Consider the following 13,981-nt stretch of genomic DNA (forward strand, 5'->3'; position numbering starts at 1 on the left):
AACCAGTTCTGACTAGAGTGGATAAAGGGGTACCTGAGAGTAACTGAACAACTAACTCTACGTGACTTAAACACCAGAAATCTGTTATTTCACATGATCAGAAATGCAAAGCTGACACCTACACGTATGATTTATTCAACCCCTAATGTTAAGAGTTTTGAGTTGGAATAACTGTCTCTTCTCTGGAATAACTGTCTCTTCCCTCTTTGTGAAAACATGGCAGGTATAGCTGCAAACCTCACGTCCTCAGTGAGGCAAAAACCAAAGATGAGAAGTTTCTCTTCCAAGTTCTTTCCACAGAGAGAGAAGTATTACTTAGTAGTCTCATCTCAAGTCTTCTCGATTCCACTGACCAGATGTCACTTCAAGAAAAATTTATAAAAGTGGTGTCATTTTCCCTTTGTTAAAGCACAGTTGCCAAATTTTAAGTCCACAGGTCATGCATGGCCTCCACACTGATGCAGCAGATAAAGCAAACCCCAGAGCATAGATATTGAAGCCAGAATGCATGGCTTTGTTTCCTGTCTCTACCACTTATTGTGACCTGGGTTCTGACCATACATACTTGGGAACCTCATGGGTCAAAGAGATGACTAGATCAAGGCAACATTTGGGTATTTCTGGGTTTCCTCACCCAAGTACCAATTACATGCTATCATAATACCAGGCCAATTATATCCCAACCACTAAGTTAGATTCTGAACCTAAGAATTTACTTATGGCATTTTAAGAGTAGTGGTAAAGTACAGGTTCTTATTTCCAACAAGAGAAGTAGTGCTGTACAGGGAAAAGAGAAAATATCTCGGTCTTTGTCGTTTAAAAAAAACGTTATTTAAAAGATACAAAATTATATACAAACTACTTATGCTCTGGGGATATACCTCATCTGAAGCGGAAAGATACTGTTTTACCTGTGTGAAGGCACAACCAAGCTCCATGTGAGTGGCCTATGTGAGTCCTTCACTGGAGACTCCACATCTGGCAGAGAGCAGGTACTCAAAACAGATTTATTCAACAAATTGATGCAAACATGCATTTATGTAGGGAACTACTGAGGTCCCTTATGGATCTGAGGAAACAAAGTCAGCATTGTAATTGGAAGGGTAATATAAGAGCGTTGTTGAGGATTTCAATAACCAAAAGAACTGTACAAAAAATAAACAAATTAACTTTATTACCATTTCGGTCCTTACACTGATTTGTTTACAAAAATATCAGTTTGAAATACATTATTGAAAGTGAGTACACACAATAAATAGAAAACAGGGAGAGATGCACCCGGTGCTGGAGACATATCAACCAACTTCATCTGTTCCCATTGTTATAGATACAATTTGACACACAATCAGCATTATTGAAAGAGCAATCGAAATAAGTGGGAGAGGGTTGTGAACTATGAGGAAACTAGCTTAAAGCCCTGGACCACTCACCAAAAAAATATTCAGTTTATCAGAGAGCTAACCTCACTACAGCATTGAATTATCTATCTACTATTACCCATAAGAACAATTTAAAAATAAGAAAAGTGCAAGAGAACCTTCATTAACAGTATTTTTAAGTCAAAGTTTTTACTATATCTGATGATTGCTCAAATAGCATGAGGCACACCCTATGACAATAAGTTATAAATAGTCTGAATTTAATAACTTAAACGTGATATGGTTAATATAATACATACTGGGTATTTCAACTAACCTCTTTCATGTAAGGTGATAAAAGGTTTAAATTTACAGTTGCAATTTCTGCTCAGAAGAGTGATGTTAGTATTCTAGCAATAGTGGACATCTTATTATTGTAAATATGCTAATGTACACATTACTTTGAATTACACTTGATTGGCTTGTATGTACACATGGTTCTCTATTCCAAGTGCACATTTTCAACAGTGCAGATTTATAATCAAGCTGGGTTGAATAAATGGTTTCTGACTTCTGAAAGCAAATGATAAAAGCACGTTCTGAAAATGAATAAAGTTACAAGTAGATGACCAGTTCCAGTTCTTTTTTCCCTTTATGTGTGATGAACTTCATGAAGCATTAATTCCCGAGGTATATTTGTTTCTGGACCGTAGAGCTTACATGCTCTTCTTTCAAAGGCAGCTACCATCTGCTTTACAACTTCATCAAAAAACAATGTGGCAAGCTGAGAGTGTAGAAGTGAGCGAAATTCAAAAGAAATCTGTAGGAAAATGTTAATAATTTAGAAAGATATTTTACTAAATCTTTACTTAGTGGTATTCATACTGTGAAATGGGCTGGTTGGCCTAGTATCTAAGGCAGAGCTCTATGGGAATATCTAGATGAGATTTTTAACACCTTTCAGATGAGGGTGTCTTATTTACCGCAATAAGCACAACTACTTGCATAATAAGCAAGTAAACAAGGCCAATAACTCTCATTTTAAGGCAAAGAGTCTGCTTTTATAAGTTAAAAAAAACTGGGAAAAAGGCTGTCCTGAACACGTTTATCACGCTGGCTTCTTATTAATGGGCCCCTTTAAGATCAATCCTACCTCCCAAAAAGAAATAAGGAAGTGATCCTTCTGATAGTTATTCCCATGAGAAGTAGCAGCAAAAAAAATGAGACTGATCCACAAAACAGGGTAAGTGGGTTCAATCTTAAAGTAGACAATGATCTAGAACTTTATATCCCCTCAAGACAGAATTCAAAGGAAAGTTAGAGAAGTAGTATTTTAAGGACCAATATCCACTAACTTAAAAGTTACAAAAATAATACAAAGATTTCTCATGTATCCATCACCCAGAAAGTTAAGAGAGAGTTAATACTACTAGATAATATGCTATTATCTAATCTACACGGGCCTTATTCAAGTTTTCACAACTGTCCCATTAATGTCTACTAATATTTCAATGAAAGCAACTCAAGAGTTGACAACAGTATACAGCAATTTAATCAAAATTATGACCATTTCTTAAAATGTAACGCCTGAGTTGCAAACAGAGATAATACATATATTATCTGCTGGCAAATAAAAAGCCACAAGTGGCTTTAAGTTTTCCATAGCTAAGGTGATATGAATAAGAAACTACCTTAGTCCCTAGATTCTAAAAATATTTTTCCCCTTCACACTTTATTTCTCCATCAGAAGATGCTGACCAACATGTAGATTTCATTTGCTGTTAATAACCTGTTATTAAATTAGTAGTAAAGTTATAGTGTGTGTCTTCCAATATATGGACTTATCAAAATTAGAAAACAGAGAAGGAATGACTATTCCAGGTTTCAAGAAACAGAACAGAAAAAGATTCATTAGTGTTCTCTCTTAAAAGTTAGTGCAGAAAAAGGCATTCAATATTCAAAAATTTGAGATTTTTAAAAATTGTCTTTCAGTAATCACTGTGCATGTAAAATTATTAATTATGATATCTGGTTTCTATTAAGTAGATTTTTTTTCTTTACCAACTTTACTTGATATTTGGAATAAATCATGGACTTTATGAAAGACTTACTGAAAAATCCAAGGTACAAGTTCTTGGGTAGCCAGGAAGACCTGGACTAAAACGCCAAACAGTCTCCAAATGATTGAAAAGCTTCCCATCGGTACAGGATGCCTAGAACAAAATGAAAAAATAAAACCACAGTAAAATACGATTTGGACTGTCCAGTAACTACAATTGAGGATGACTTCTTTAAAGTAAATATTTTTATAGATCAGACCATAGGTGATGAAAACATCTCATTTTTAGCTTGGTATTAGGAAGTGACCTCTTGCCAATATAAGCCATTTTCTTTTCTCCTGGGATCCTCAAGAGTGCCAGCTCTTCTCTCTTCCACTGCTATCACCCACTATGCTACTTAGAGTCATCTCCTCCAGCAGCAAAACAGTGATTTTCTAGAAGTTTATTTCCAGCTCTGCCACTTATAAGTGATCCTGAACAAGTTAATTTCTTGTACCATATTTCCTTAGTTTGTAAAGTGAGTATAATACCTATTTTAGGTATCTGGAGCAGATCCCCACCACAATTCTATAATTCTTCCTTCCTACTCAAAGATTTTTCTCCTATCAGTCATTTCCTTTACTCATTATTCTTTATTTCTAGAGGCCTCTATAGTTTGTTTTTATGAAATCCTGGCCCCGACTCTTGTGCCTGACCCATTACTTCCGAACCTCTAATCTCTTCAGAGCTCATGTTTATGTGTGTGAACATGTGAAATACAATACTTAGTGATACTATGTGCAGTGCATCTTAATATTTCCCACACTATATTATTAAAAAAATGCTGACCCATTAGTTACCCTCTGAAGTATGAAAAATTGTAGCCAGAACCATAGTCATTAGTCTACTGTTAGAATGGGTTATCGCCATGAATAAAGTTCAGCTTCTTTATTTATTAAGCTAATATGCTATCTGGGCCTTATTATACTACTAGACAACTGACCTTAAGAATACATATCACTTTCCCTCAGCAGCAGACGATTTTTAAAATTTGTTTCAAAGTCTACACCCGCTTCCTCAATTAAGCCTTAAGTTTTTCAGTTCTTTTGGCATATCCTGGGGCCAATAAACGATCAAGCCTCTCTATCTCTTTTTTCTTTGATAATTTATTCTCTCAAGAGTTTACACTGTCCCTCCTCTGAGGCCATACACTACAGATTAACGAAATAAGGACTTGCATAGGAAAACTCATTTTCCCCAAAGTAAACAGTCATTCTTTCGTCCCCAGCAATAGCCTCCCTAACTACAGAATTTCTCTGACTATATCTGGATCTCTTCATAGATAGTTCAAACTGGGAGCTAAAGAGTTAAAAAAAAATCTCTTTGCCATTTATTCCTCACTTCCTCTTAAACTAAACTCTTTTGAATCAATTATCAAGGTAACATGCTAGAATCATTACAAAGACCAACAGCATCCATACTATAACAATCATTTATAAAGAAATGCTCTGTCTATGGCCATGCCACCTGAACAAGCCTGATCCCATCTGATCTCGGAAGCTAAGCAGGGTCGGGCCTAGTTAGTATTGGATGGGAAACCATCTAGGAAGACCAGGTGCTGTAGGCATAAAAAAAAATAATTTTAAAAATGGAAACCAGGGAATGTCTTAAAATTTATTTAGACACGGTAAAAAAAAAATAGTCACCTAAATACTCACTACTTTAATAGTTGAATTTAGTCATATTATGCTAAGTCACTAGGGTGAAGTGAAAATTTTCTTCAGAGTTTGGCTTCATATATAGTTCAATAATGGCCATCTAATTTTTAAGAGCATCCAAAGTCTATAATAAAGTCTTACTATTTCAGTTATCCAACTTTAAGATAATACATTCTACCCTTTACAATCACATAAGAAATTTATAGGAAATTTAACAATGAAGGAGAAATAACTGCTAGGAATACTCAATTCAATATACACCTTCCTCTGACTCTTTTCACAAAATGCGGCAATGCTGTACTCATACCGATAATCTAGCCCAAGGACCCACAGATTTTCACTAGTACATTTTGATAGGGACAATACTGCCAAAGATCTCATTCCTAACAGCAGAGATACTGACCACAGTAGAGGTGTTATGATGATGACCTACAACTGGTTGTTCTGACTGAACTGACTCTGACTACACAAACTATGCCATGTAAAATGTTTATGTTGTGAACTAGGCAGTAAGATTCACTGAACTGTTGCCTCTATTAAATCTGCTGAAAATTTTCAAGGGCTTCTGGACATTACAGATTTATGTCAACTAGAAATAACTGACACATTTAGTCACAGGCACTTTTGGGACAACTGGTAATCCGCAGAAAATGTCACATGGCTTCTGTTCCTCCCTCGGTTAAGGATTTTTATTGTATGTTCCATATGTGTATTGGGTATTAAAATCCAGAACCTGAACCCAGAGACAACTGAAAACTGAGCATATATAGCTGTTATTCTCAAATATATCTTTAAGCAATAAATTAGCATATTAAGCGAGGCAGCTTATTTTAATGGAGAAATAATTTTGGAATCGGACACATAGTGTGAATTTATATAAAGTTCTTACTTTCCCTAAATCTCATACAATCAAGATAGCAATGCTCATCTAAGAAATGTTATTATGAAGGCTTTTTTTCTAATATAGCTTCCTCCCTCTTCGGCTGTGTTGAAAGTTCTTGAGATTATGAACATCTCTGGATCTGCACACAGCAGGGAGATCTTCATAAGCAAAGAGCCGTCATGACTCTTGCCACTGTTGTAGTGGTGCTAAGAATACAGAGATGAAAAAGAGGATCTCCTATTCCCTCAGGTAGCTCAATCTTGTCAAGGAGAAATACAGTTGAAGAAATAATATTACAGTGTTAAAAGATAAATAGAGAATGTATGAAGCCCAGAGGAATCACTGAGGTGGGACTGATTATCTATATAAAAGGAAAGGGAAAAAGCAACACCAGACATCTGGAATTTGAAGGATTAATAGGCAAGGAGTTAAGTTCATTACAGGTAGAAGAGTGAACAATATGCAAAGGCACAGGCTATGGAGTAAGTACTGTATGGTGCATTCATGGAACTTTAAGATGTATGGTACTGCCTGAACATTAAGTGTAGTGTGTGTTAGGGATTAATGGGCCCATTTCTGTATGTGTTAAGAAGCCAGGGAAAGGAAAAAAGCCAGGGAAAGAAAACAAAATTTTTTTAGAGTTCTTTTAGTTAGACACCTCATAATATTTTAAGGTTTTAGTTATAAGAGTTTGAATGGTAGGAGATTGAGGTCAGAGAATGGAAAAATGTTAAGATTATAGTATCTGAAAAACTAAGCTAGAGTCTTGGCTATGTAACCTTGGGCAAGTTATCTAACTCTTCTTTAGTTTGCTCAACTATGAGATGGAGAGTAACATTTGAATCTCAAAAGGCTGCTGTGAAGATTAAACGAGTAATTCAAGTAAAGCACTAGAAATAACTCAATAAATAGCTATTTAAATTATAGCTATTATAAGAGAGACTGTGCCATACAGTAGGTAAAAACTCGAAAACTATGAGGCAATCAGCTGAAAACATTCATAATGGCAGAGTCTCACATTAGGATGCAGCCTTTCAAGAGGAGGTGAAGTTCTGAGAGTGTGACTAGACTAGGGTGGACTCCAAGCTCTTAGTTTCACTGGACAGTATTTTCTTTCTGGTGTGAGAGTTGCACTTCCTTCAGTGCCCGACAAAGAGCTGACAAAAGCATTTAGCTCTAGCCAATTACCAAGAAATAATATCACCACTAAATCCTGTGGGCACAAAACACAACTCAGCTTTAGAAGTCTTCAGTCACCACACTCTAGGAATTCAAAAGAAATGAGTATTAATCTATGGAATTATGCCTTTTTGTGTACTGAAGTTTGGATACATTTTCTAAGTGTACCCTCCTCTGATAAGGGTAAGGTGACTGATACAATACATGTAACAGTACCTGGCATTTCAATACCTGGTACATGGCAGGACAACCTCAATAATGTTTATGCTCTCCATACTTATATTTTTTCTACCTTTCTTTATCCTCTCACAACTTCCCCTTCCTTAATCTTAAAAAAAATAGTGCAAAGATGAACTTAAAACATTTCTCACTGTGTGGCCCAATCTTTCCTGTGGGTCACTAGTCTTCAATAGAAAGAAAAAACTTCTCACTTCCATGTGCTAATCAAATTTATTGAAAAGAATGTTAATATTGTATAAAATGAACACTTATGGAAAATAAATGTTTTTTTTTCCCTCCTCGTTTTAGGGAAATCTTTTTAAGCTATTATAACACATTTGACATAATATTTGGGAAATATTTAAAAACAGAAAACAAATCTTACCTTTACCAAGTGTGGTCTCACCATGGTTACTACTGATGTATAGTGCTCCAATATAGGTGGAAACCCAATTTCTAATCGTGTTTTGCAGTATCCAGATCTCTTTGATATTATATCTGATTTTTTGCACCAAGGAACAAAATGCTTGTAATCCTCCATTCCTGATACGACATCATACATTTCTTGCATAAAGTATCTATTTTTTTTTAAAAAAAGGAGAGGTGTTAACTGTATTTAGTTATATGGTTTATGTATACTTTAAATTAAATATAAGTAAAACCTGTTGTATATGAAGCAATAATTCATTCGGGACACATGTTGAACAGCATTCTGGAATGAATGACTTCAAGGCAACACAGAAAATAAGACAGCTACATATACATATACAGCGGAGGTCATAATTTGGCAGATCACAAGTTGCATCTGGCCTGCAGATGTGGTTTTTACAATTTTAATTATTGGCCAGCATTTAAAAATTACGAGATTAAAATTAAAAACTGGAAGAAACTCAAATGTTTATCAGTTGGCAGACATTAATGAATGCTTACTATAATAAGATTAATAAATTTATGGTACAGCCACACTATGGAACTCTTTATCAGATATATATTTTATCAAATGTATATTTTAGAGTAAAGATGTTTATGAAATAGTTATATAAAAATAGCATATTACAAAGCAGGAAAAATTGTAAGTATTGTATTTCCTGAGTTTTAAACATTTGCTGTTTATTTTTCCTAAAAATAATTATTATGTTAATAGAATGTTTGTAATGAAAACACATTTAAAAACTCCTGGAAGAGGCCCCAGGTGCGCCAGGCCCCCCAAGTGCACCGGGTGCATGTCGTGAGCACATGAGAGGAGACGCCCTGCTTTCAGATATCTAGTTCTTAAGGGGAGACAGCAACATGCGTAGGTCAGGGGTAGAAGCTGGGGGCGGAATTAAAGAGGGGGGAAAAAAAGTCCTGGAAGGATATAGATTAAACAATTAACAGCTGTTAACTCAGAAAAAAGAAGTAGGAGTAAAGATAGAATTTTTTAGTATATATACTTCTATACTGTTATGTTTTTATACAAGCATGTAATATTTTTGTAATTTAAAAAAAGAAATTATTCTAGAACACAAAGAAAAAAACCTCAATATTTTCGTAAGCCAGCATAACGTCATAACAACCTAAATTTGACAAAGAACATAAAAAATACAACCAACTGTAACTCATTTAAAGGCGTATGGATGATTTACTACTAAGAATTATATTATTATAATCATATTAGCCAAAAGACGGTAAAATAACAAAAGCAGTCCCATCAGAGTTTGAAATAAGATCAAGATGGTGGCTATCATTGTTATGTAAATGTTGTTCTGAAAGTATTAGTCAAAGTAATTAAATAAGAACATAAAATATGAGGCATCTGAATGGAAAAGAATTAGGTAAAATTATCAGTTGGCAGGTAATATGACTATCAATTAAGAAGAGAATCAATTCAGAATTCATTAAGGTAGCCTGTTACAAAATATATAAAAATTAAATATCTTTCCTATACTAAGAACCAGTTAGCAAACCACGCAAAATATCTAGAAATAAAGTCAACAAAAAAACTTAAGGGCTTAAATGAAAAAAACAAACAATAGTAACACTGTAGGCATACATGTAAAAGATAACCTGAATAATAAGAGCCAAATATATATTATTCTTTGTTATAAGACTCAATATTAAAATGTAATTCATCTCAAAAATGATTAATTTAGACAACCATAATCTAAATTACAAAAGGGCATTTTTTTAACATGACAGAATAAGTCTTTATATATGTTTAAATTAATCTTTATAATCATGAAATGAGGCCCACAACAGAGGGAGTGGGAGAAAAACCTACCCTCCCCAGGTGTTCAGACACTTTTTCAGTCCCATGAAAAAGTTTGAACCTTGTAACCTGGAAGCTAATTGCCATAATAGTCGTCTACGAAGATTAAGAAAGTAGTATAGCATAGTAGTCAAGGGGATAGACTTTGCAATCAGAAAAGACTGTGTTCAAATATCAACTCTAAAACACAGTAAGGCATGTGACCCTGGGTACATTACTTAACTTCTCCACTCCACTTTCTTCATCCATAATTGAAAAATACTCCTATAGCGTTCTTTTGAAGGTTAAATAAAAGTTTCAGCACGGTATACAATGCTTAATAAACACTTAAGTGGTAGCTTTGTTATGTGTTTATGTCAAATAGGGGGAAGAAAAAATAAGATAATAGATAAGACCAATTTGTAATAAAAAGAACTTTGGCATAAGAATAAGGAAGCAAGTAAGAATAAGTAAAATATGGTAGGAAAAATAAGCTTTGGAATCATGACAATTAATGTATATTATCTGAGTTTGTTTTCTCATCTCTAAAATGGAAATAACAATACCTAGTTCACACGGCTATTGTGAGAATTAAATGAAACAATATAAAGCACTCAACAGTGTCTGTCAAGTGGCAGGGACACAGTAAAAAGAGGATATTACTAGTGATTCAGAAGTAAAGCAGACCAATTCACTATTTATCTTTTAGTTGCCATTTCTCTTTTCAACAGATACCAGCTGTGGCAAAGCTTGTCTACCCATCCGAAGTATTGTGCTCCCTTTAGTTGGTGGTGTTGCTGAAAAGTAGCTGCCCATTAGGGGCTACAATTCCCAGCCCTCCCAACCTTGCATTTAGAGAGGGTCACATGACTAGTTCTTGCCAATATCTAAGAGGCAGCACCGTGTGACACTTCCAGACCAATGTGGTTAAGCAGCAGGACTATCTTAAGAGAATCTGACCACTAAGGAATTACAAAAGTCACAAGTCGGATGGATGGAGCCTGGATTCTTTAATCACTACTTAGAAGACTGCTGCCCATGGATTAGGAAAATGCACTTGAACTTTACTTGAGAAAAAAATAAACTTTTTGGGTTTTACCTATATAGCTGATAGCATTACCTTAACTAATACAGAGACTAGCTAGCAATAAAGGTAAATTTAGTAACAAAAGTTATGTGTCTCCCAAAAGTCCTTTACTACAGAAAAATCATATAGGAAAAAATGGAATAAAATGAAATACACTTTTATAAGAATTCATGTAATATTTAATGGTCTATTAGGAATTAAGACCCTCTTGTAGAAATTCCCATATGAAGGGATATCGTATATCTGGTTTTGCAACTGCAGAGCCTCTATCCTCTGCTACATATACCCCTAGATCAGGGAACAAACCTGGCTCAATGCCTGTTTCTGTAAATAACAAAAGAACTCCGCCATGCCCATTTATATATTACATATTGTCTATGGCTAATTTTGAGCTACAATGACAGTTGAATAGCTGCAACAGAGACAGTATGGTACACAAAACCTAACATATTTATTATCTGACCTTTTAAAGTTTGCCAACATCTGTTCTAGATGATAGGAGCCTCTTACTATGTCTGTATGTACTTATCTATGTATGTATATGAGGGAGCTATATAAAAGTATTTGGGCCAATATATCAGTAATGTCGCCACTATAGAAAAATGCAGGCCATAATCAGTTTAATTATTTACTTTACATTTCAAGGTTCAAATCTATCCTATAATGTTAATATATAATTATAGTCACTCAACGAACATATATAAAACAGTGAAGGCTACGGAAAGGCCAACCTAGGAAAACCAGAGCTTAGTCTGCAAGAACAGAATCCAGAAAAAAAGCATGATACTCTACAGAAAATTGTGAATGTGCTCTTTTAGGAGAACTAACATTATATACAAACCCTATAATTCTCCTCTCTGAATATTCTTTTCTTTTGTTTATTAATGGTGCAGCAATTTTGAAGAAAGTTCTTGCATATATCTCCTTAGGCAAAATTGAGGTATGTGGTGGAAGAATTCTGCTCATCAGTATACCACAAGAAGCTAAATATCTAAAAAGACAAAAATTACTTTATTTAGGATGATAGTGAAAATTAAAAGGAAGTACAAATTATAGAGATTGTAAACACAAATTATTGATTGCAAACACAAATTGTACAGATTGTAAATTAACTATCACACTTTAGAAGGCTTTGCAACTTTACAATATTCATGAAACACACACACAAACAAGCTTCTTAAGTGCCCTAGAGAAAACTAAAAATAACACCTTACAGTTAGGGTTAGAAGCTTCTGGCACAAAAGAAATCTTTCCCAAAAAGTTGGCTTTCAGTCTATAGTCATGTGTTACAATATATTCTTGCCATACACTTGCTAGAATATTCACACCTCAAATACTAGAGTACATAAATACTTCACAAAAATGTTAAATATATATTATAATTACTTATATTACCTACTAATAAATATAATAAAGGTCGGAATCTATGTTAATGCTTCTGCCTTGCAATTAACTCATAAATTCCCTCCTTCTTCATTATCCTAAACAGTAGATATTTATCTCGGAATTAAAGCCTTCATTATATTACTAAAGGAATCATACTTGTCTTTTCAAAAGTAACAATTTTGTATATTTGCAAGCCAACATTCTTTAAGAGTAATACAAGCAGATGTGAAGCACTATAGGGTATATTCTGCTTGGAACTACTTTTCCGGGTTATTTCCTAAAGCAAGAGTAAACGATATGAGATGATTATATTTCAGTTTCAACCAATACTTGCCTAAAAGGATGAGTTGGCTGTCTTGCTGGCATTTAAAATTTTTTTCGTAGAATCTAAATATCCTGGAGCTCAAACAGATTTGTGCTTTTTCCCTCCATCCCATAACGTTTGCGACTGATTTCATTTTAAACACTAACATTAATTTTCCAGCATAATGTATCGCAACGTCATTAGTAAAAGGAAACTAAATAGTGGAAGTATGGAATTCTTCATGTCTCAACGTCCATCTCCACCCCCACCCACCAAAAAGAAACAAACCAGGAAAATCGAAGGCAGACTCTGGTTCAAGGTTACACGACCTGTAAGTTTGAAGAAAAAAAATCCAAGTGCCCACGTCCACTAAGTATAGTTTTGTAAGAACCAAAGGGCGAGGGCAAAGACCAGTACCAGAAACTGGGAAAGCATGTCTGGCCATCTGCGTAAGCGGCACAAAAGAGAGTCTACCGCCAAGCCACATTCTCAGCAGCCCGCAACCTTGCTCACAAAGTTAAAACTTTAACCAAAGGCACTGGTCTCGGAGTTGCTTCTAAAGTGGCTTGGCCGATTCCCCGCCTCTCGCGAGGGCAGTGAGGCAAACATAGACGGGGCGGCTGGGATAGGCAGCCAAGTCTCTGGTCCTGCGTAGTAAGGGCAGCGCCTGAGTCCCTCAAATGCTGAACTTGGGAGACCCTTCCCCTCCAGAGACTCAAAAACAATCTGTGTCCGGCTCCGCCTCACCTAATGTACCCCGGGTGTCCTCCCTTAGCAAGCCGGGGCGGAAAACTACCCACGTTGCTTCTTACCGGACGTTCCGCGCGGTCCCCTGCGCTGAAATTGGTACTCCAGCTGCTGCGGTCAAATTTGGACGACATCTCGAGACCGAAACTAATTTTTTCAGGGCACTCTGACCGGTCCGAGCTGCCATTATAGCCTCACTGAAGCCGGTCGCCACCTCCGGGATCAAACCCACGGCACCGCCCGTCTCCGGCGGGGCCCCGGTGCCTTTCAGCCAATCAGCAGGCCCCCTGAACTGCTAGACACGCCCCTTCCTGCCCAAGTGCAGAAAGCTGACGTACATTCCCACCACCGTAGGGCCGAGTGTAAACGAGCTGGTCATCCTGCTCGCCAATCAGAGGGAGTGCTAGGCCTTCTTGACACGCCCCCTCCCCTGGACGGCCTCTGGTTCTCGTCGCGCGCTGCGGCGCCTTACGTAAAACTCACGGTGAGCGCTCACCCCCACCTCCCGCTCTGGAACTGGTCCTGGAATTCGCCAACCGCCGCCGTTTTCTTAGGTGCTGCTTTTCTGTCGCGAGGCCTGGCACATGAGCGCAGCCCTGGGGCGAGAGGAAGTCGGATGTTCTCTTTGTTAATTATGTAACTGTCCAAACCGGTGAGTGCTGAGCCGGACCCGCCATCGCTCCTGGCTGTGAAGTCCGGCAGTCAGTCTTGCTGTTAATGATTGTCTAATACAGTATCTACGTTGCTCTCTCCGTGGGGTTGTGAGGGCAGCATAAGGTTGCCTTCACGTCCTTTGGGAATAGACTTGGTTCTATCTGCTTTCTTCCTGTGTGG

At 36.5% G+C, this 13,981-nt stretch overlaps 2 protein-coding genes and 1 pseudogene across 4 annotated transcripts in view; 2 read left to right on the plus strand and 1 right to left on the minus strand.

Moving 5' to 3' along the window:
* Nucleotides 1–1,148: 1,148 nt before the first annotated feature.
* On the minus strand, nt 1,149–13,479 carry COQ10B (coenzyme Q10B). Its single transcript, XM_011369230.2, has 5 exons — nt 13,213–13,479; nt 11,552–11,701; nt 7,782–7,974; nt 3,470–3,571; nt 1,149–2,178 (listed from the first exon to the last, which is right to left on the minus strand). Exons 1-5 carry the CDS (start codon nt 13,332–13,334, stop codon nt 2,011–2,013), a joined length of 735 nt encoding a protein of 244 aa, XP_011367532.1. The 5' UTR covers nt 13,335–13,479; the 3' UTR covers nt 1,149–2,010.
* Nucleotides 4,908–5,024, plus strand: LOC111745157 (annotated as a pseudogene).
* A 175-nt stretch (nt 13,480–13,654) lies between the features above and the next one.
* SF3B1 (splicing factor 3b subunit 1) overlaps nt 13,655–13,981 on the plus strand; it is a 48,038-nt gene continuing 47,711 nt past the window's right edge. For all 3 annotated transcript variants that reach the window (XR_002782499.1, XM_011369227.2, XM_023536012.1), the window contains exon 1: nt 13,655–13,799. The gene's annotated coding sequence lies outside the window, so the exon portion shown is untranslated. The remainder of the gene's footprint in view (nt 13,800–13,981) is intronic.

Source organism: Pteropus vampyrus, unplaced genomic scaffold (genome assembly GCF_000151845.1).
Source record: "Pteropus vampyrus isolate Shadow unplaced genomic scaffold, Pvam_2.0 Scaffold146, whole genome shotgun sequence".
NCBI classification, from domain to species: Eukaryota; Metazoa; Chordata; class Mammalia; order Chiroptera; family Pteropodidae; genus Pteropus; species Pteropus vampyrus.